Source organism: Gigantopelta aegis, chromosome 12, assembly GCF_016097555.1.
Source record: "Gigantopelta aegis isolate Gae_Host chromosome 12, Gae_host_genome, whole genome shotgun sequence".
Lineage (NCBI taxonomy): Eukaryota > Metazoa > Mollusca > Gastropoda > Neomphalida > Peltospiridae > Gigantopelta > Gigantopelta aegis.
The window spans coordinates 31967058-31992700 of record NC_054710.1 but is presented as its reverse complement, the minus strand read 5'-3'; the positions used below and the strand labels follow the sequence as shown (position 1 = coordinate 31992700).

At 37.7% G+C, this 25643-nt stretch overlaps 1 protein-coding gene across 1 annotated transcript; it reads right to left on the bottom strand.

Moving 5' to 3' along the window:
- Window positions 1–2455: 2455 nt before the first annotated feature.
- LOC121386904 lies at window positions 2456–15491 on the bottom strand. Its single transcript, XM_041517944.1, has 6 exons — window positions 15410–15491; window positions 13300–13650; window positions 8876–9211; window positions 7240–7371; window positions 6625–6759; window positions 2456–3144 (listed from the first exon to the last, which is right to left on the bottom strand). Exons 1-5 carry the CDS (start codon window positions 15468–15470, stop codon window positions 6665–6667), a joined length of 975 nt encoding a protein of 324 aa, XP_041373878.1. The 5' UTR covers window positions 15471–15491; the 3' UTR covers window positions 2456–3144; window positions 6625–6664.
- Window positions 15492–25643: the final 10152 nt, after the last annotated feature.

Here is a 25643-nt window from a genome sequence, read left to right as displayed (position 1 = left end):
TCCTGGATCGATGTTTTGGACGGACTAAATTAGTCCGGGCTTAATTAGTCTGTACCAATTTAGACTTGAAAAATGGTTAGTCCGGACTAAATTTAGACCGGACTAAAACTGCTAGTGTCACCGCGGTAATAAAGAAAAATAAAAAAAATGTTTTATTTAACGACGCACTCAACACATTTTATTTACGGTTATATGGCGTCAGACATATGGTTAAGGACCACACCGATTTTGAGAGGAAACCCGCTGTTGCCACTACATGGGCTACTCTTTCCGATTAGCAGTAAGGGATCTTTTATTTGCGCTTTCCACAGGCAGGATAGCACAAACCATGGCCTTTGTTGAATCAGTTATGGATCACTGGTCTGTGCAAGTGGTTTACACCTACCCACTGAGCCTTGCGGATCACTCACTCAGGGTTTAGAGTCGGTATCTGGATTAAAAATGTCATGCCTCGACTGGGATCCGAACCCAGTACCTACCAGCCTGTAGACCGATGGCCTAACCACGACGCCACCGAGGCCGGTCCCGCAGTAATAAAGACAGTGAGACAATCGGGCGGACAAAAGGCCGGTAACGAAGCCAATAGCCTCCTTCTATTGGCAACACTGGGCTGTTAAAAGTGCTCTGCATAGGATCCGATATCTGTGTGCCAAACCAGAACTAAAGGCCTATGCCTTAACTACTACGCCGATGAGGCCGGTGGCATGATATCGATGAATAGATGAAGGTGACGTACAATTTATATTGCAGTCACAAAATATGTGGGATTATGTCTTTTAAAAAATCAATGTTGTGTGACCGTGATTTTTAAAGTGACAGAGCCTAGTTTTTAAACACTATGGAACATTAAAAGCAGATTAGAGACGTGTGTTGATAATTGAAATCAGACATTACTTATATTTTATTATTTATATTGTCTATGTCCGTACATCCGAAGTGTTTCTGGTCATCATGGTGTTTTTAGTACCACTAAATGCATTTTACATAGTTAAAAAAACCGCATGTACCTCTAAGAAGTAACGGTTATGGAAACATGCATTATTTTCACGATTCAACGTCACATAATCTTATTTCACTTTCTTATAATTCTGTTGAAAATATGTTACATTTTTTAATATTAACCAAACTTAGCGTCAATTTTCCCAGGTTGTATCCAGAGTCAGTTACTTTAATTTGAACAGGAAAGTTCACATCTCTTCATAATGCAAAGTATTAATGAAGTTTCGACAAGGTCGTGATAGCTGCCATGAGTAATTGTCATGCGTTTCGTATATAAGAGGACTGCCACTCCTATAAATACACACCATTCCCTCGTCATTCTGTTGGAAGACTTCCACTCCAAACAATGGGTCTACACATATAATCTTAATCTGCAAAAGACAGAGCTCAGTGTGTTCTGAATTTTATTTTATTTCTTTATTTAGGCATAGGCGTACAAAATGCAAATATGCAAGAAGAAAAACAAAACAAAACAAAATAAAGAAGCAAAAAACAACAAACAAACAAACAATAGGTAAGTAAGGTAGGCCTTTTTTACTGCTTGGCCGAGCGCAACGGGTCCAGATAAAAAAGTTATATACATGTATTACATATTATTAAATACAATCGAATACCATACCATCCATCACACAAGAATATTAAACACTTTGGGTCGAATGTACAAAGCATGTATATGACTTGCACGCGTGTAACTACATGCAATTACAATGCTTAAACACCTGCTTATGTCTTACACGCGTGTAACTACATACAATTACAATGCTTAAACACCTGCTTATGTCTTACACGCGAGTGACTACATGCAATTACAATGCTTAAACACCTGCTTATGTATTACACGCGTGTAACTACATACAGTTACAATGCTTAAACACCTGCTTATGTCTTACACGCGTGTGACTACATGCAATTACTATGCTTAAACACCTGCTTTTGTCTTACACGCGTGTAACTACATACAGTTACAATGCTTAAACATCTGCGTTTAAGCAAAACAGCCTTCGTAAATTGGCCCTTAAAGTTTGTTTGGTTTAAGAACACCACTAGGGCATATTGATTTATTGATCATCGGCTATTGGATGACAAACGTTTGGAAATGTTTACATATAGTCTTAGAGAGGAAACCTGCTACTTTTGTTTTTCATTGATAACAAGGGATCTTATATATGCACCATCTCACAGACAGGACAGCACACGCCACGACATTTGATATACCAGCCTTGGTGCATTGGGTAGAATGAAAAATCAAAATAATAAATGTAGGGCGTTTTTATGCAGGATCCGGCTCCCAGAAACAAACACCTTTAGGCCTTATATAAGTAATTATAGAAGTAAACGGGACACTAACGATATTACTATATTTATGTGAATACTATTATTTTCCCGAACACGTGCTACCAGTACTCATATGTAGAGCGTCAATAATAGCTGGCAATTAATTACAACAAATATATTCAAGAATGATGTACATGGTTTAATCTGTATGCATCAAAATGCCACACACAAGTGAAATGTCAACAACATTCTGTGTGGTGTGTTGCTACTGGGCATACAGAATGGTCTCCTTGATAATCAGTCACGAAAATGTAAAGTGTACAGATAATCTTGACTGAGTACCCATAAAGATAGCAAACTTTTGTTTTATCAATATGCAGATGATATTCAAATAACCACTCTGAGGTCACATTGGATTTTCAAATAAATAAAAAATATTTTGTTTTCCTTAATGAAACCACTAGAATGAATAAAAAGGAGCATAATTAAAGTTATGCATATGTCATTGTGCATTTCCAAATTCAATGCCAAACATTATATACAATATAGTATATATAGTTCGCTTTCTGGAGATATTTGACAGACTGTTTTACAGGAAAACTAATTATAATTTACAAGTAGTGTATCTTTCAGTAGAAACACTGACATATCTTTAATAAAGTTATATATATATACATATAAATACATATATATATATATATATATATACGAATAGAAAATCATTCTGTGTTGCTGGTACCTCTTCTCTAAAGTAGCAAGGGGGCTTGAGATAATATATTTTATATAACGAAAAAGTCAGAAGCCTCCTTTAAAAGTCAAATATCCCTCTTTAATTCAAATGTTCGCCTGTTCGGGCTTCATCAGGGAAATCTGTCGACAAAAATAAAAATAAGCACATAAAACCACAATCAAAAACAGAGTTAAAGCTGTAACTAAAATAATAAATAATATACGTAAGTCTATATAAGAAAAGGACCTACAAATAAAGTAACGTAAGATAAAAGCTGCAGAACAAACTACTGGTCAAAGATTAGAAGTATGGCAAAACTATGACTGAGGTAAAACGAAGTGTGGGTAGGGGGGATAAAATAATAATTAAGGGTAAATAAAACAAAGAACAAAATAATGAACAAAATAAAATAATAATGAACGAATGAATGCATAAATAAAACCAATAGCGAAAACAATCTGAATACATAAAAGGAATTACCCGGATAATTTACAAGTAATAAAGACGAAAAGTTACTTAAATATATTTGTAAAATAAAATAAAAACCTTACATATTAGGTCTAAATATAACATAACTTTAGATAAAACTAATTACTAAGCTAACTCAGCCAATAATAATATATTTATTAAAATTTAATAAAATAATCTTAAAACATAAAAAGAAATTTACTTTAAAACTAGACTAAAAGAAGCCAAAACATCCTGCATGAAAACATGAATTGAATAAATGAAATAAACCTAATACGAAGTAAACAAGCACTCTAAAAACAAGCTATGAAGCTGAGAATGTAGGAGTGAGTACAACTCAAGTACAAAAGGAGTGTGTCGATATAGTGGGTGGGTGAATTAATTAACAAATATAAATGAATGAATGAGTGAATAAATCAGAACAAAATAAATGAAAAAAATAAAAAAAGAAGCTAATTAAATGAATGAAAGAGATGGGGGTGGGGGGTGGAGGGTAAAACTGTAATGATAATAAAACTCACTTTAAAACAGTTTATTCATGCATTCTGTTTGAGTCCAAATTACTTTTCATAAGTGCGAGAGGAATTGAAATATTTTCTGGAATTAAGTCCCTTGAAACTTGTTCCCAAGTTACACATCCAGAAAGTCTCTTTTTAAGTAGAAATGTTTCATTGTCAACTGAGTTAATAGCGCAGATATGAAGACACGTTAGATTAGGATCTTTCGGATGGGTAAGCGTATTCACGTGTTGGGATACGGTACATTATTTTGTTTTCTTTAAATTACAGTCTGATTTATGGTTTGCCCACCTTGCTTTTAGATTCTTTGTGAAACCAGTATACCAGCTGGTATCAGGGTGGATAGTGCACTGTATGAGATAGATAACATTTATGGTTTTGCAGGAAAGATGTTTCCTAATCTTCCATATTCTTTTACCCCAAGGAGCCTACTGTGAAGTAGTTTCTACAGAATGTGCACACGTGTCACATCTCTTTACACAACATTTAAAATACCCATGTTTTTGTAACGGGCCATGCTGAATAAAACGTTTGGGAACGGTTGGTTTATAGATTTCGGCCAGGTTCCGTCGGCGTCTGTCTACAGAAATGATAGTTTTTCTTGGAAATATGACTTTGTTCTTAGGATTTATATAAAGTATGGACATGTTTTTTTCTGATGATTTCTGATTTGGATGGAACTCTCGGATCGTATGTAGTAATCCATGCTATTTTTTTCTTTTTCTTTGTTCTTGGTTTTCTAAGTAGCTCTTTTCGTTTTGTGTTAGCACCTCTCTTTAATTCTGTAACAGCCTTAGAATAATCACAACCGGCCAATACAAAATACTTGGCATATTCTTCAATCCTTTTCTCTAAAGTTTGCATCTCACTGCATAGCATGCGCAGACGTGTACCTACTCCCGCTATAAGGCCTTTCAATACTGCAGGTGAATGACAGCTTGTGTGTGTGTGTGTGTGTGTGTGTGTGTGTGTGTGTGTGTACGTGTGTGGGGGGGGGGGTGTAGATATGAATGGCAGCTTTTTGGATATACATGTACATCAGTGATGATTTTGTCTTTCGATATTGTGAGTTTGGTATCCAGATAGTGTACCTATCATGGGTGACAGTCCATTTGATGTTTGGTGGATGTATCCCTTGTAAGTGGTTAAACATTCCAATGTGGTCTGAATCCAAAAGAATGGTAATATCGTCATTACGAAATCTGCTCCAGTCGAGATATTGCCAATGTTTGTGTTTCTCCAGTGGTAATAGTGAAGACAAAAGAGGAACGGTGGTATTGGAAACAAGATTTTGTCAATTTCACCCATGTAAATATCAAAATAATCATATGAGTGAGCTGGTCCCATAGCTGTTCCATGATTAGGTGAAGCATACAAGATGACTCCTTCACCATCCTGATACTGACACACATTAGATTTCAATGACAATTCAAGAGCTTCCATTATGCATGGTGTCGTGGTTTTCAAGATAGATGGATGTATCTGAAGCATTCTTTTGGTCCCATTTTGTTGTCAACATTAGGAAAGAAAGCTACCACATAACAAACAGCACTTGTTGTGACGGGGAAGACGTAAGGTGACGAATAGCTACCTGTACAAACTTAGACAGAAGTTGTATCGGGGTTCCGCATCCGGATAATAAAAGGTGGGTTGGAAAAGGGGGATTCTTGTGAGTGTTCACAAAAGGTTTACAAGCCTCAGGATGTGTTTCTATGAAATCAGTAACATACTTAACAATATACTCACTAATAGCACCTGATGTTAACTACTTGTTAGCCCAAAGTTCAATCTTAGAGTAGATTTGTGTGCATGGATCGTGAGCAATTACACCCAAAACGTAATTGTATCATCATCACATGAAAGAGATGTAATGACAGTATTGGCTGATTTAGCTGCATATCTACATGCTGTATTATGGGTAATAGGAAGTCGTTTTAAATCAAAGAGTGCTTTACGTTGTTCCACTGTAAGATTATCCCTAATCAGTTTCCTTTTTTCAGTAGACAAAAAGTCACTGGTACAAGCCTCAATAAAAGCTTCCAATGGCGGGTTCCCCCTTGGAGCACTGCGTCCTGATGGTTGATACCATGGGTATTTAACAAATTCGTTTGCATCATCACCCTCTTGTTCATTAGTTACGGCGAAGAATCTATGCCAACGTAATCTCTCTACCCAACATCTGATCACTGACATCTATAGGCATCTTGGGTGTCGGGGCAAAGCAATCAGGTAAACATAAATTTATTCTTCAGTAAAATTAACATTTCATCACACACACACACACACACACACACACACACACACACACACACATACACACATACATACATATATATATATATATATATATATATATATATATATGAAGAGTTCAGGCGCAAAACGCGCTATAAACCATTTTCTTTCTAGGTTTTTAAATAAAGCCATTATTGTATGTCAGCAAGGGCTAATCGTAGGCCCGCTGATTTGCCGCAAAACGTGATTGATCCTTATGAAATTGTAATGGGTAAATCCCTTTTGTCTTATCAAAACGCGATATACGCCAATTAAAACAATCACTTTTACTGAAAATGAAAAATGGATATATCGCGTTTTGCGCCTAAACTCTTCATATATTATATCACGATTATTGACTTTCAATCAGTTGTTTTCATCCTCCAAACGATGGACGAGATTACAGGCTTAACCTGTAAAACAAAACGCCAACGACGCTTGGAAATGACAGACTAAGAACTTGGTTTGACCGAGATTCTTTTGCCGAACCTAAGCCTGAAAAATACAGTCAAAAGTTTGTTTTAATGTACAATTTAATCAAAGACAATGATGGTTTTGCGTTCATAAATATTAATAAAACTTAAACATACCTGTTACACATATTATAGTCATATAAACAGGAAGCATCATCCTTACCCTAAAACTAACACTAACCCTATTGGACTAAAAAGGTAACTTTATAAAAAGGAAACTTTACAATATGTTATTACTAATTGCAGAATAAACAAATGATGAAGTGAAAACCGCCAGTTATGAACAATTAAATCTGCAACTTTGGATTAAATGTCAAACATTCAGTTGTCACAATAGTTGTAATCACAGTTCTGATCACATGGCAAAGTTGTATCAAACTGAAATGTGTACGGATTTTAAAATAGACATGCTGAATATTTTAATTGTATAATTTTAACAGATATTTTCTTCGTTGTTTTATCTTGCTTGTTTATTTCCTTTTCCTGGAAGTAGAACAGTTACCTGATTCGCCATCTTTGTGTTCGGTTTTCTTTGTTGTGCCGATCGTAGTCCATGTTGCTGAGATAGTAGTGCAATAGGAGTACGTAGGAGAGACTGATTTCTGCCACACCGTTCTGTCTGTCGTTGGGTTTGCTGTTTGTCAAAACAAAAATGATATGAATTTTTTCACAATTGATCCACTTTAATAATATAATATATTTTGTTTATTAAAGGGACATGCCTGACTTTGCTGCATTGTAAGATGTTTCCAGGTAATAAAATATGTCTACGATTAAACGTGCATATTAAATATATTTTTCTTGTTAAGAATATCAGTGTCTGTATATTCAATTTGTTTCCTGTCGTCTTTATATTTGTAAGAAGCCCAAACTGGATTTTGTCTTCAAATAATTTCGTACGTACGAAAAAAACTATATTTTAGGAAATAAGATGTAATTTAACCTAGTACAAATATTAGAACGATCAGAAACACGTTTAATATACAGCCACTAATATTTTATGCAGAAAAAAAACATATGTTTGATATGTAATTACAATCATTAAAAAGTCTCTTTTAATTAATAACATCAGCGAACTCAGGAATGTCCCTTTGGTTCACTTTTTTAAAGTTTGGTTTTGGGGTTTTGGGGGTTGGTTTTTATGTTTTCTTTGTGTGTTTTTTTCTCTTATTACAAACTTTAATTGTTTAATATTAACAGTTGGTTTGGGTTTTTCTGTGCGTTTATTACTTTCATACCTAACATTAAAACATTTCTCTGTTTACCATCATTTATAAGCCAACGATAGGGGTAGGGGTTTGGAGATGTCCAGGTAAACATAGATGTTCAGGTAAACATAGATGGTCTGAAAACTGTCATTCAGTTCACAGTGATCCAATTAAAAATACGTCGAATCGTTTGGAACCCTATAGCTGTTTGGTAATAATGCAAATATGTTTATGTTCAAATAGTGCACTGGAAAGGTTTTGGTGGTACAGCGCTTCGTCTATAGGACATAAACATTGGCTAGAACTTGAACCTTTTATATCATTCCCCTATACCACTAGGGTACCAGGCATGTACCCAGAGTTCGGTCTTTGATAGGACCAGGGGACTGATCAGGGACAGAAATTACTTACGTCGGACAATTTTGATATTAACCAGAAAAGGGAACTCTTTTTTTTTTCTTTTTTTTTTGTTGAGCGCCGGTCTAAAATAATTATTTCAGTAGTCATCGAGTAGAAATGTATAAACCATTTTGGGCGGGCATTGTAGAAACATACTTACAATTAAAATAATCAATCATTATACAAACCTACGTCCAAAACCGCCTATGCACTACATTATGCCACTACGCCTACGACTGGCATCCAGTCCCTTCCCCCACCGAGTCCAACCGCCATTCTGTCCATTCGATGTATTCTTCGACAGATTTATTTAAGGACTAGCAGTCCAACGTTGGCACCGCTTGGAGAGCAGTCGAACGTTGGTACATTGTTTCGAGATTAGCCGTCCTTCAATTGTCGAGGTTGGAAGAATTTGTTGTCACGCATATACACCATACACACAGACGCGCGCGCACGCATAAACGCACACACACATATACACGTGCACGCACGAATACACACACAGCAACACAGTGTACTACTAATACTCACGATAAAGCTGGACGACATTGCTGCAATTGTTTTCACCGTAGTTGCTGCAACATGACCATCGTGCCGAGTCGCTGGCTGTAAAAGATTCCATTGTCAACTCATAGGTTGCTGTCCGCCTCCGTACAAAGGGATACGTATGCGTGCAGTTGTAATGTTCTGCTGAAGATTCGTGCACCACACAGCGTTTTGTTTCAGTTCTGCATGTACAGATCTCCGCCATATCACGTTTAAATGTGATGTCGTGTTCAAAAGCTTGATCGACTAAAGTGCATACGAGTGTGAGTGGCTGCGTCATCACAGCCGGCTGGGGGTAAAATGAGAGACCAGGATTCTTCACTGGAATCAGAATTAGAAACACAATTACTATGTAATACTGACACTAATACGGATATTACTACTACTACTACTACTACTACTACCACTACCACTACCACTACCCCTACCGCTACCACTACCACTACCACTACCACTACTACTACTACTACTACTACTAATATTACTACTACTACTACTACTACTACTACTACTACTACTACCACTACCACTACCACTACTGCTTCTACTACAACAACAACTTCCACCATCCACCATCCACCATCAGTGATTAGTATAATTTACGATTATGTTAATGATAATTTACGATTATGTTAATTATGATTGTGATTAAGATAAATCTGATGAAAAAAAAATGATGATGCCCATGATCGTGCTGTCAATGATGATTATAATGATTTGGCATTGACTGTAATGAACAAGGAGAGAAAGAAGGAAGATAACAATGATAGCAACAATAACGACAGCAGACATTTGGTGTACCAGTTTTAGGTTACTGAATGGTATGCGATCCTTCGACCTTTCTCAGATTAGGCGAGCGATCCACTAATAATTAGCATCATGTCCCCGTTTCTGTTTTTGTTACAAACAGAACGTAATATATCCAGGCTTGTAATGATCATTATTCTGTATTGATGACACGGCAATCCTTGCAGATAATTACCAATATCTAGGTATGTTTTGCTCGAACAGAAAACAAACAGTAAGTTGTAAACGAAGTCCAAAGTTAATTTCAGAGGTTATGACGATTACAAAAATGATGTTTTCCTCCGAAAATTAACGCTTGGTGATGTAGGATGTTTATAAATGTCTTGATTTTATTTTACACAAATCAAATAGATTTACTAAAACAAGAAACAGGTTATATACACAGATACAACATGCTATGTATTTCGTTTTACGACTAAATAAAAAATAGTGCTAACTAATATTATTTGACTGCATGGTTGTACAAGTACGCCTATTTTATATGGCAGCAAAATTTGGTTTTCGAAAAATGTTTATCAATGTGAAATATTATGTAACCAATGTATAATGATTAAATTATACACTTGCATCAATTTGACTTTTGTGTTGTTTTCACTGTTTTCAAAAACTGATTAGTATTATGTTTTAAGCTAAGCACCACCTAAATGATATTGCAAGCAAACACAACCACTACTAGCAGTGTTGATGGGGTTACACCAGATATTGAACTTGTTTATAAACTGTGTATGTACTGAGCATGACATGGATAAATTACTTATGGAAACCACATAATTGTGATATCAGCGCCATTAGTCCAGCAGGTATGTGAAGGAATTGTGCCTTTGATGATACAAGCATGCGCTCTGGCACACTGTTAGATCATGCCCCAAGGAAGAACGTTAGCTATAGGGCCATCGCAGACTTGTCCTATGGCCATAATGGCGGCCACCGGTTGTTATTTCACCAGTAACTCAGGTTCTAGACCACCTAGGACCTTGATTCCGGTGGCTAATCATACATGTTTTAAGGGTGAGGAATGCAGTGGTACTATTTACAGCACGCTAGCAGCTACCTAACTACATATATCTAGCATTCAGGGAATTAAATAATAGCAAAACAATCAACATATTAACAGAGTTATACACATTTTCCAGAATTACAAAATCGGCCCATGAGTTGTGTGTAGACCTCATATGTGTATATGTGTACATCTACTTTGTTGCATATACATCACACAAAACATCAGACAACTTCTCTACATCCTCTCTTGTACGACCAGGCCAAATATGTCACCACGATTCGCCATTCGCAGGCAGGGGATATTCTGAATCCTGGTCAAGTACCAATCATCACTGTGGATCAACCTCTGTACAAAGTGGCAAATGAAATCCAGTGGAACTGGGCAGAGACTCACGGCGAAGATCACTTTATTGTCATGTTTCGTGGGCTCCACATCGAGATGGCGGCACTCAAGACACTTGGCGATCTCTTGAAGGGGATCGGGTGGACAGGAGCACTTGTACAAGCTGTTCTCTAGGCTGTACATTGCATCACAGATACGTAATGGAAATCTGGATGAGTTCGTTGAGCATAAAAACCAGACTTGTCCACCAGCATTGTCACAAATGGGCAAACTGAGAACTGGTACCATGTCAGACTTGGTGGGCTGTTGGGAGGACCTGGTTCCTTCACAAGAGAATGCATCATACCCCACAGTACAGGTCATCATCTTTGATGGGGCTGCTCTCGTGAACATGCTACGACCTGTGCTCTAAGACATGGTAGTTTGAAGGCCGAAACACGCAGCAAGAGAGGGAAGGGAGTTCGTAGACGCATTGAGCCATCCAATGCCATTCCTGAAAACTGGCCGGAGTTTCTGCGCATCGACGACAACAAGTCTGAGATGTTCTCCTTCCTGGCTACTAGTGTGACAGACCTTGAGACTGAAAAAACAAATAATCAGCAACCATCATGCTGAAGTCCTCTGTACTCAGCCCCGAGATATATCAGGTCTTATACTATGCACACACGAGGAGGTTGATACCCGCATCCTACTGCACCCTAGAAGATGTGAAGGAACGGTATACCAAGATCCCATTACGCACAGTTGTCACGGATGTGCTAGTACTGGCAGTGACAGCAGCAGCCCAACGCCTCAACATCACCGAGCTGTGGGTTGCCTTTGGAGCTGGAAAGAGTTTTCGGCATTTAGCAGATCATTAGATGATGAGGGCACTAGGTCCAGATCCATATCAATATTCCATGCCTTTACTAAATGTGACATGGTGTCATCGTTCAGTGACAGGGATAAAAAGACGGCGTGGGATACATGGACGACCTTTGGTGATGTCATTAGAGCCTTCTGTGCCTTGACTACTACACCAGACGGTAATAGACGACTGGATGGAGCCTCTGGGGCGATTAATGGTATTTCTCTATGACCGCACTAGCAGCCAGGAGTCAGCCAGTCAGGCACGCAAGCAGCTGTTCACTCAGAAACGTAAAACAATTGATGGACTCCCGCCAACACAAGCAGCACTGATTCAGCACACAAAGAGGGCTGCCTACCAAGCTGGCCACTGCTGGGGACAGATGATGGTTGCAGCCCCTGAACTCCAATCCCCAGGTGACTAGGATGGAAGGGGAAGGAAACAAGTAGGTGGGAAGTTCACTGGAGCACACTGCCAGAAGTGACTCAGACCTGTCGCGAACTCCTCCACTGTGGCTGCAAAAGGGGGTGAAGAAGACAGTGAAACTGTGTCAAGGCAGCACTTCAGAGCACTGCCCTTTTCCTCTGTGATTTCAGAACCAACGTTGCATTTCATTGCAAGCCTGCAATACTATCATGGAAGGCCTTACTTAGTTAATAATGGAGGGTTTGTCGTGGACTTGTGCTCACCATTAATGTGTCAAACAACATTGGGACATGCAATATTAATTTGCAAGATACAGCATAATCTCGTAAACTATGTGCTCATATAAGTACTATTATTTAATTCCCTGAATGCTAGATATATATAGTTAGGTAGTTGCCAGCGTGTTGTAAATAGTACCACTGTATTCCTCATGCTTACAAATGTACGATTAGCTACCAGAATCAAGATCCTAGGTGGTCTAGAACCTGAGCTACTGGTAAAATAACAACCGGTGGCAGCCATTTTGTACAATGGCCGCCATTATGGCCATAGGACAAATCTGCGATGGCCCTATAACTAGAAATAGTTCTTAGGGCATGCTCTAACAGTGTGCCAAAGCGCATGCTTGTATTATCAAAGGCACAATTCTCTCAACTATTGCACATATCTGCTGGGCTACATAGTTAATTGCCCTATATGTTCAAATTTACGGATTCTGTCTACTCCAATAAAAATATTAAATATCCATGCAATGTCACTGGTACCTGGTGTCCATCTTTTTTGGTAACTGCCTGCCCCGGGTCATTCCCCTGGCTATCCAGTGGTATATGGGCATGTTAAAATAATTCGAAGTCGAATGTGCATGTAACATTAATGTTGGAGTTTATATTCCAGGAAATAGCCGCAATTACTAGCGAAGTATAAATCACATGGTGCTTAATTAATTTTCAGTCGTATACTGGTGATGGTAAATCAGATTTTACTTACAAATAACTGCCACTTTTGGTTTGCTCCATCCGTGATTTTCTGACCCGCAGAACCAGAATCCCGTGTCCTGATCACTGGTGTTGTATTTCGTGATCGTATAATCCTTGAAGATACTGGCCGCTTTATTCGTGTTAGCACTGCACGCACATAGGTAGTCTCTCTGTCGTGAATTGTCACACATACAGTTTGCTCCGGTCTGTTGACAAGAGCACATGGTGATATTGCCAATATCCGAATTCCGAATAAACTGTATTGTGGCGTTCAAATGTTCACCTGTATATACACGACACAGTACCAACATAAATGCCCCTTTTAACACAGGTTTGATGTTGAGTAGTGTGACATTCACCCCTAAAAACACAAGTAGAATGCGTTAAAGTACGTTTTATTCAGTGGTTGAAGTACCGTAAATTCGTTACTTTAACTGATATGGTCTGGAGAAGTATTCCGGTGTTAAATATTCCCATGGTAAACCAAGGACATTGAAACCAAAAATATAACTAGCTGCTGTTCTGTCTTTTTTTCTGAACCGGCCTCGGTGGCGTCGTGGCAGGCCATCGGTCTACAGGCTGGTAGGTACTGGGTTCGGATCCCAGTCGAGGCATGGGATTTTTAATCCAGATACCGACTCCAAACCCTGAGTGAGTGCTCCGCAAGGCTCAATGGGTAGGTGTAAACCACTTGCACCGACCAGTGATCCATAACTGGTTCAACAAAGGCCATGGTTTGTGCTATCCTGCCTGTGGGAAGCGCAAATAAAAGATCCCTTGCTGCCTGTCGTAAAGAAGAGTAGCCTATGTGGCGACAGCGGGTTTCCTCTAAAAACAGTGTCAGAATGACCATATGTTTGACGTCCAATAGCCGATGATAAGATTAAAAATCAATGTGCTCTAGTGGCGTCGTTAAATAAAACAAACTTTACTTTTTTTTTCTTTTTTTCTGAAGACATGAATACCACACACGCGCACACACGCGCACACACACACACACACATTTAAAACAGTTTTCACGTGCAGTATTCTGAAGATCACCACTGAAACGACTGCTGATTGTTGGGACGGGTTGGACGATTCAATGATGGGTTGAACGATTGGGTGGTGGATTGGACGATTTGGTGATAGGTTGGATGATTGTGAAGATGGGTGGGATGATTGGGTCATGAGTGCGTTGGTTGGTTAGATATTTTGATAGTTAGATAACAAATGGGTTGGTTCACGTGTTGGATTGGACGGTTTATTGGCTGGTTGGTGGGTTGCTCGTTTGATTGGCTGGTTTGCCTATTGGTGGGTTTGGGTGGCTTGACAGACGCAGTTACTTGTTTTTAAAAGAAACATATAAAGGGACCACGGAAATAGGCTTTGATGTCACATTTTTAGTAAGGTGATCGTTTTTAATTATAACGTTTACAACTGTATAATCGTGGAACATTTATGCCTAAGAAAGCATAATTAACCAACTCTTTTGAATGACCTATCATTATTATAGGTTTTTAACTTAGGGTGTCATTGTCAACGGGACCGTTATAACACTGACTATATATTTGGACACTGGAGGTTATTTCCGTGGACCCTTCATATACATATATATTTTACTTGTTCATTTTACAAATAAAATATAAAACTAGAAATTCGTGTAGTATGGGTCCATGTTGAACGACGGTAGCTAATGATATTAGGGTGTTTTTTTTAAATTGGCTTGCAACTATAATTATAATTATTGGTGGAATAAAGTTTTTTAATTGTTACTTGAACCAACAAATGAAATGAATTTACAAGCGTGCTTACAAGCGGCCGACCCCAGCTCACTGAACGAACAACCATAACTCTGGTGATTCACGTTATTTAGTGTGTTTAAGTATAAAAGCATGACAGACGTCAAATAACAAACTATATAACTATAACATTTACATGGTTTAATGTATCTCACGAAGCAGTTAATCATAAAACAAAAAATGATCCATCAATTATTTTTATAGATTTAACAGTCGGCAGATAGTTGCATATCGCCTAAAAGATTAGATGGGGCACATTTCTTCTGTGTTAACATTGCCGCTTATGAAGTTCTATTTGGAAACTAGAACCCTGAAGATAAAAACATAACAATAACTTACCATTTATACAAAACACACAAGAAAACAAGACAGATAACGAAATCCACATGATGGAATGCATCTAGTTAAACCCGAATATAACACTCTACGAAGTTAATTGTTAGTTAATCTTGTGACAATCTTAACTTGATTTCCTGTCGTGATGACACAATTACAGCAAAGCTTCCGTTGCAGGCAGTTCCAGATCTCTTACATAAAATGTGCCCTGCTAAGCAGAGGCGTATTTTAATACGTCCATTTAAAATCAGCACTGCTTAGCTGTAACCATTACACGCCATTAAATAATTAAATAAAACATAAGAGACAGGAAATATAACTGACACTAGTACAGAAATTACTACTACTACTACTACTACTACTACTACTACTACTACTACTATTACTGCTACTACTAATACTAATGCTACTACTGCTATTTTTGCTCTCACTACTTGTACTGCTAATACTATTACTACCACTACTGCTCTTACTACTACTACTACTACTACTACTACTACTACTACTACTACTACTACTATTACTGCTACTACTACTACTACTACTACTACTACTACTACTACTACTACTACTACTATTACTACCACTACTGCTCTTACTACTACTACTACTACTACTACTACTACTACCACTACTACTACTACTACTACTACTACTACTACTACTACTATTACTGCTACTGCTACTACTAATACTAATAATACTGCTACTGTTGCTATTTTTGTTGTCACTATTTGTACTACTAATACTATTACTACCACTACTGCTCTTACTACTACTGCTACTGCTGCTATTTTTGTTGTCACTATTTGTACTACTAATACTATTACTACCACTACTGCTCTTACTACTACTGCTACTGCTGCTATTTTTGTTGTCACTATTTGTACTACTAATACTATTACTACCACTACTACTCTTACTACTGCTACTATTACTACACACAAGCACACAAATACAAATACACAAACACACGCACGAACATATGTTTGTTTTGTTTAACGACAGCGCTAGAGCGCATTGATTAATTAATCATCGGCTATTGGTAATTCTCACTCGTAGGAAACTCACTGTATTGTTTCATTAGGAGCAATTGATCTTTTAAATGCACATTTCTGCAGACAGAAAAGCACATACTACGGCCTATGACCAGTTGTGGTACACTGGTTGGAACGAGAAAGAAAAAACAAAGAATGAATGAATGGATGAATGTTTAACGACACAAATCGGCTATTGGGTGTCAAACTATGGGCAAAGAATATTTACAAAACTAATCAAACAGAGAAAGAGTCTCAGAAAGAAAACGCGCGACATTTTTTTTTCCCATTAGTTTCTCAGAACAGTGGGTTAGTGATTAGTTGTTAGTGGTTAGTGAGAGCGAAGAAGATGCAATGGCCTTACACCTACCCACTGAGTCGTTAAAACTCGCTCTTGGTGGGAGCCGGTACCGGGCTGCGAACCAAGTACCTACCGATGGCTTAACCACGACACCACCGAGGCCGGTAGTGATAATTAATAACGAAAGAAAGGGCACATTGGCTCGTTAAAAGGGCATCTTGATAAAGATTTCCAGTTAATAATAAGGCGTACGGACGGAAGTGTACACTATATGACTAGCTGCGGTTTTCTGTATCGCTAGCTGCATTAATAAAGATTATTACATGAGCTTTGAGGCCCGTCGGAGATTTGTTTTTAAAGTGGGGCGGGCTATTGATCAGGGTCGTTGTTAAGTATGACACGAGATGTGTAGGAGGGTCCAGGGGCATGCTCTCCAGGGGTAATTTTTAAAACTGGATGGCTTTAAACGGCTTTTTTTGGCATCTGAATTGCAAAATTAGCCAGTTTTAAACAATAATTTTGAAACTTATTTTGCATAATATTATAACCCAAAAATGTGTTTTTCTTCCCCTTGGCATCTTGATAGCAAACTTACCCATTTTCAGACTGTGATCACTTCCTCTTTTGGAGTTTTATAACCCATACATTATTATTTAGATGAGTACAAACCCGTTACTCTTAGATCTCAGTAATTACATCGTGAATTGTAGTGTTGACCTAGGGCGGGAGAACCCTGGAAAAAGCCATAGATTCAACGTTGGTTCGTAAATAGGTATGACTATCATATATTTCATTGTAATTTGACTTTCATAACACTTTTAATGGACACTATTCTAGGGACGGATCAGTCTAGGTAGGGCGGATATAACCTTAAAAAAAACAAAAAACAAAAACAGAACCAAACGATACAAAGGGGCACTTGTAAGCACTTGTAAATTAAAACTTTAAAAGGCGCTGTTCTAGGGATGGTTCGGGCTACATAGGGCAGTTATACATCAAAACGATACAAAGGAGCAAATTATAACTTTAAAGGGCACTATTGTAGGAACGGTTATGTCTAGGTAGGGCAGTTACACATAAAAAACCCAATACAAATCAATGTGCTCTAGTGGTGTCGTTAAAAAAAAAAAATCCTTTAGAGGGTAATGCAATAGTATTAATGGTATAAGTTAATCTGAAGCAAAACATTTGGGTTTATGAATATATTAATTTAGCATTTCTTCTAAAAGGTAATGTTGAATTAAAGGGACATTCCTGAGTTTGCTGCATTGTAAGATATTTCCGACTAATAAAATATTTCTACGATTAAACTGGCATATTAAATATATTTTCTTGTTTAGAGTATCAGTGTCTGTATATTCAACGTGTTTCTGGTCGTCTTAATATTTGTAAGAAGCCCAAACATTATTTTAGGAAATAAGATGAAATTGAACCTAGTACAAATATTAGAACGATCAGAAACACGTTTAATATACAACCACTAATATGTTTATGCAGAAAAAATGTAATTACAATCGTTAAAAAGTCTCCGCTAGTCGATAACATCTTAAACACTGCAGCAAACTCAGGAATGTCCCTTTAAATGAATTTGTGACATCGACATTTGTAATAAATAAACAAGGAGAATTGGAAACAACACCGCAATCTTGTAAAGATAAAATTATGACAATTGAAAACTGGACTGATGCATTTCTTGCTTATATGTCAATTTATTTGACCAAATATCCTGAACAATTGCAACGGATGTTAAAATATATGCAAACGATTAGTAATGCATCATCGCCAGGAGGTGAACAATGCAGAACAAGACTATGTGGAAACTGCTTAGTTATCTTCTGTCTTACATAATTGTACAGCTGGAAAAAAGTAAAGTTTGTTTTATTTAACGACGCCACTAGAGCACATTGATTTTTTATCTTATCATCGGCTATTGGACATCAAACATATGGTCATTCTGACACTGTTTTTTTTAGAGGAAACCCGCTGTCGCCACATAGAGTACTCTTTTCTGACGGGTAGCAAATAATATTTTATTTGCGCTTCCCACAGGCAGGATAGCCCAAACCATGGCCTTTGTTGAACCAGTTATGGATCACTGGTCGGTGCAAGTGGTTTACACCTACCCATTGAGCCTTGCGGAGCACTCACTCAGGGTTTGGAGTCAGTATCTGGATTAAAAATTCCATACCTCGACTGGGATCCGAACCCAGTACCTACCAGCCTATAGACCGATGACCTAACCTCGACGCCACCGAGGCCGGTTTGTACAGTTGATTGTTTGTTTGGTTAATGGGTTTTTAAATTATTATTTTAAATAGTATTAAAAAATATTATTACTTTGTTCTATTGGTATTATGTTGTTTGTTTGTTGTTGTTTGTTTGTTGTTGTTTGTTTGTTTGTTGTTGTTTTGGTTTGTTTTTTTGTGTGAAGGGGTGTTGTTGTTTTTATGCATTTTATGCGTGGTGGTGGTATGGTTTTTTTTTCCCTTTTATCTCGTTTTTTTTCATTTTTTTTTTTCATTCCGTTATTTTTTTCTTTCTTTGTTTGTTTCTTTTTTATTCTTTGTTTCCTTCGTTTTCCCTTTCCTAGTTGCTATCTTGTGTGTTTGTTAAACGGACTTTCAAAATGAATGGCATGTAATGCCGCCCCTACAAACATACATCAACCAAGATGAAACTGATGAATTGCTGTATGGTCTAAAGCTGTGTTCACATATACACGAATACGTATACGATCATGCGGCGTACGTATATATGAACGCGATCCGATAATCGGACGTAGCGTTCACATACGCACGATTATAAATGCAATAGATGTACGGCTTACGTATTTAATCAGTCACTCACTCGCAACGTGTTTTTCCAAACGAAACTAGCAAGATGCAACGAATGAATGAATGACTATTTAACGACACCCCAGCACAAAAAAATACACATCGGCCATTGGGTGTCACACATGTTAAGTATATGAAAATGTTAAGCATGATGCCACCATGTATATCCACCATGTATTTGCAAAGTAATCAAATGGTGCAAGGCGACATAATTTTATCAATTGTTATTAGTTTCCAAGTACAGAAAGGAAAGAGAACAGGAAAGCAGAGGCGAAAATGGTGGGTTCATCCAATACTGCAGAGAAGAAGTGAAAAAGGGACCTACCACAGCCTTGTATCTGAGCTGCAGCTCGATAGTGAACGGCGTAAACAACAGTTTCGTTTATTTCAATCTGATTAAAATTAGCTCTACTGGTCTACCAGTAGGTCTAACAGCATTGCGTGCACTCCCATGTCCAGGTGACATTTCGTCTATAAATAACAATTTAAATATCGACCAATCACACATCGCCTTTTGTAGCGTTATTCGGAAGCATACAGATTCTAAAAATATCGGGCGAGACTATTTATGCAATAGGCGAACTTCTTGGTCTATTTTAACATTAAAAAACGGGGTGGGGGAGTGCAGTAATAAACTCTGGATTGTATACTAGTATAAATAAATGTTATGGCTATACGATCACTGGTTTTTAATTAGTTTCCGGCATACTTAGTAATTCACCCGAATCACTTCGTATACCTTCGGCATAATTCCAAATGTTTTCAAATTTTCCAAGCTAACTTGCGATGAGGACAGACGTCTCGCCATGTACTCTCGAGTTACCCCCCCCCCACACACACACACACCAGGGGGGGGGGGACTCTTACTGAGTTACGGGAAGCTACTTGAGTATCGCGTCACGTACACCGGGTCACGGGCTTCCGTGACTTTGGTGTACGGCGACGCGATCGTACAGAAGAAGAGGAGGAGATGGAGGAAGAGGAAAAGCGGACTAGGAACGGCACGGGGGGGGGGGGGGGGGAGACGGAAAACTGGTGGCTCAACCGCCAGCGGCGGTCCCTTCTGCGACGCCGCCCCCATCCCAGCCTGAGTCGAGGAAACCAGCTACGCCGGAACCGTCGACCACCGAGAGGAACAGACTCAAAACCGCGGTGTATGAGACGCCCCGTAAAAGCCCTCCATCGCCGACCACTACGTGGCCCAGACAGAACTGGCCGGTATCCCCGGTACTGCCAGTTGTCAAGCCACCGGCCCGATAAGCCGCCGTTGGAAAGAGGAAGGCCGTCGGTCAGCCGAGCGACCAACCTGACAAGGCCCGGCCTCCTCCAAAACCCGCACCGTCCCTCTCCGACTCGGAAGCCGTCTGGAAAGTTCAGATCGGGAAAATCAGGTCCGGCTTCCTGAAGTTCGTGCAGGGGGACACCTCGGATCCGGCATCACTGATGGGCGGACTAGTGAAACCAGAGCTAAAACAACTGCCTGATGGAAGCGCTTACGAGCTACACACCATCAAATCTACAGCCGGCAAGACGGGGTTGGTACTAACTCAGCGCCGAGAAGGAGTCTACCGACAAGCGGTCCTGATTAGAGAGATGGATAGCCACACCATCCACAGGATCGTCAAGGCCCTTTTTGGCAACGACTACCGGAGTGTCATAACCATCCTCGCCGACCAGAGATGGAAGCACTTCATCCCCGTCTTTGCCGGTTCTGCGCTCATCGGTTCGCCGTAGGCCAACCTCCAACGGCCTTAACGAGGCCACTCACGTGGACATATAGATCAGACTTTAAACATTTAGACCTTCATTCAAAATTTTATGTCGAAATTACTTCTTTTTAAAAAATATTATTAAATAGTCCGATCCTCTCTTCTTTCTCTTATTTATTTTTGGACTGTCCTTCTAAAATGCTCCAAATTATATAAATATTCGGCCGAGCAGTCAATTCCCTTTATTTTTGGCTTGTATTATTTTATTTTTTTTATTCTATTAACTTTTTACTAATTTCTATTTCGAAATTCTACCCATTTTCAACACTAACCCCCCCCCATCCCGAATCAGGCCACTGATCTTATCGGAGGTCGGACTCGGGATGGGCGTGTTCGAAACCCTAGTGGTATATAGGCACGTTAAACTAGTTATCATCATCATCATCATCAAAATCACCAAATATTTAACATCAAATAGCCGATCATTAATACACAAATATGCTCTAGTGATGTTGTTCAACCAAGCAATCTTTATTTATTTCATGTCTTTCTGGCCGCCTGTTTCGTATATAGTTTCTCGCAGTGATTCAATATATTGAGCGGACATTTTGTATGTTAGTTTAGAGCGCAGTTACGGATCAAGGTGGACTTTCTTGATGGTTTACCCATTTGTTTAAACAACGTTATACCCAGACCATTTCATTTCAACTTATTTTCTGGCTTATATACAATTAAGGTTCAAGCTCGCTGTATTGGGCACATACTTCAGCTATCTGCTATGGGTTAGTTGTTAAGTGTTAGTGGTTAGTGAGAGAGAAGAGGGAGTAGTGGCCTTACACCTACTCACTGAGCCCTTAAGAACTCACTCTGGGTTGGAGCCGGTACCGGGCTGTGAACCCTGTACCTACCAGCCTGTAGTTCGATGGCTTAACCACTGTGCCACCGAGGCACTGGCTGGAACGAGACATAACTCAATGGGTCTACAGACAACCCGACGACCCACCGCACCATAAGCGAACGCTCTTGGTGATTTTTTGTTTTTTAATATATATATATATATATATATATATATATATATATATATATATATATATATATATGTATCAGACATGGGGCGATTACATGACAACAGTAATCAATTACGATTACGATTACTTAAGAATATCATGATCACGATTATGATTACGATTACAAGGAAAATGAAAGTAATCGATTATGATTGCGATTACACTGCCTAGTAATCATGATTACAATCATGATTACATTTTCACAAATATGAACCATTTTTGAGGTGGTGTTACCAACATGAAATTGTTCACTTGATTTCACTACTTAAGAACAAATAATGGATAACTGTAGATTATTTATTACATCATATCAAAAATGTATAAACACATGCACATTGTATGACAATAACACCAGATGTGTTTTAAATATCTGACTGTTTAAGCAAAGTGTACATTGTTCTTAATACACATGAGCTGTTCAACATATAGTTTACAGTTATCAAAAGTCCGAGTTGTCAGCTATCATCATTTGACAATACATCAAAAGTGTTGAATGCGATCGGTTGTATTGTGCCAGACTCTTTGCTTTTGTTAGTCTTAATGACTGCAGACGGACAGCGCACAACCGTAATCTCTTGTCTGTAAGCTTGACTGGGCAGCCAAATCCACACACAATTCAATTTCAATTCATTTATTAACCTTGAACATTTACAGTTCATCAGTTATATATAAACATGTATATACAACAATGACACAATGGAAGGTGTTGGCATGAAAAGGACACGGAGAATATAAATGCTTTTGTATAGAACTCTGTATATAGACTATTTAACTATTGATTCTCGTCTTTTAAACATTTTGAACAGATATTTCCGTAATTTACATAAATCATTTACATTGTTAGTTGATAGTAATTCTATCAATCTAAACATAGATGGGTGAATTCTATATTTCTTGATATATAAAATTATATAACAGCTGAAAAAGGGACAACATAATATCACATGAAACTCGTCCTCAATTTCACCTATTTTACACAAGACACACACTCGTTTAGGTCTACTTATGTTATGATAGCGACCAACGTCAATAGCGAAACTATGTGATGATAATCTTATCTTTGTAATGCATTTTTTTATATAGACTTGGAATAGGTTTCATCAGGTAATTTTGTAAAATAAGCTCTTTTACTAAATATTTATACAAATATGAACATTCGATAGACGTGTCCAGGAGCCCATTAAGATATTGCTTACACTGATCCATAATTCTCTGTTTTATTAATGACAAATGAAAATTATAGTTTAATGCTTCTTGGTTACACCACAGTTCATATAAACCTAATGAACTCAGTATTTGCCTTATTTGTCTTGCCCAGTTATTGTCTGTATTACATTTTGATCTAAGTTCCACATATGCAGAGTACAAGATACAATTCTTTGTGTTCAATAATTTAAACCAATATTTTATCATACGGTACTTACGAGTATACAAAAGGGGATATCTACCTAATTCAAAATATAACATAATAGTAGCAAAATTCTATATGTAAATTCTCTATAGAGTTGACCTTGTAAAAAAACCCAAATCTCGGCACAATAATTCAAAATACTTGCTATGTAATGTATCAAATAAAGACAAAGAAGACCTATGGTTTAACATTAACTTATTTGTATTTCTCTTTAATGCATATATGGCTTTTCGTCCCTGATCTGTCAATAAATTAATCGCATGCGTAAATTTACCATTATAATTAAAACCTAATCCGAGATAAGTAAACTGGTCTACAGCTTCGAGTAACAAATCATTATAATACCATTTTTCATAATCATATCGGCACCCACCATTTCTGAAAACTACTATTTTAGTTTTTTCAACATTAAGACACAAACCCCATTTTATATTATAGTAATATAAAGTGTTTAACATTTTCTGAAGACCTGCAGCCGTTTTTGAAAAAAATCACCATATCATCAGCGTATAGTAATAAAATTAGACTTAGTTCCTTTAGCTCATAATCCGGACACATGTTATCAATGAATGCATTTTCTATATCATTTACATAAAAAGAATACAAAATCGTTGACAATATTTCACCCTGCATTAGACTGATATCAGTATTAAAGAAATGAGAATGAACACAGGATTTGACAGATTTATACATATTTTAAATACTGTTCAAGCATTTGCCTCTAATTCCGATTTTGGACAGCTTAAACCATAGGTTTGTTCTATTTACAGAATCAAATGCTTTTTATAATCAATAAAACAACAATAAAGTCTAGTTCTATCCGTTGCATCTGTTGTTCCCATATCTCTACGAAATCCAAACTGGGCGTCACTGATTTTGTCAAATGCCCCCGACCAGCCTAACAGTCTTTTATTGAGTATAGAAGTAAATAATGTACCGAGAGCACTAAGTAAACTGATACCCCTGTAGTTATTGGGATCGGCGGTATTCCCCTTTTTAAAAACCGGCACAATAACTGCAATACTCCAAGCAGCAGGGAAAATGCCTGCATTTAAAATAATGTTAAACATATCTTTGATAATAGGAAACAGAAATTCTTTGTATTCAATAAGAAATTCATTTAAAATGCCACCCAGTCCTGGATTCTTATTTCGCTTCAAATGTGATATTGCTACTACTAATTCAGAGTCAGTAATGTCAAAATCTAACTGTTCGTATAGACAATCATATTTTGTAAAATCATCATCATCATCTACTGTATCACTAATGTTATTATCAGTTTGGACCACTTCTTTAAAATGATTATAAAATTCACTCAAGGCTCCATTTGGTTTAACATGTTTTCTTTTTGAAACATTATGATACAATTCTTTAGGGTTATACTTTATTAAGTATTCAAGATGGTTTCCCTGCCACTGATGATATTTTCATTTGAATTGTCTTTCTAATTTGTTTATATTTACTTTTACAGAAATGTAAGTAATTATTATTTTCAGGTGATTTGTCAGAGTTGAAAGTTCGTAATGCCCCCAGGTATGTCTTGTACAACTGTCTACACTCTGTATTGAACCATGGTTTGTCACATCTATTGTTTATCCTCCTACTGGTGTTATTACTGAAACCTGACTTGGCCCCATTATACACAGTATCACATTTAAAGAAGTGGTCTGTAATATCATGTAAAGCACTCGTAAAATTGTTAACCATATTATCTATTCCTCAATGTGAATCAACATCGACATTTATGATACATCTTTGTAAACGATCTATGTTCACCCTAATAGCTTCCTTGCATTGTTCTTTATGATCAATGTTCCACCTACATTTTCCATATTTAACCCCCTCCCGATCCACCGTTGTAACTAACTGTGTAAGTGG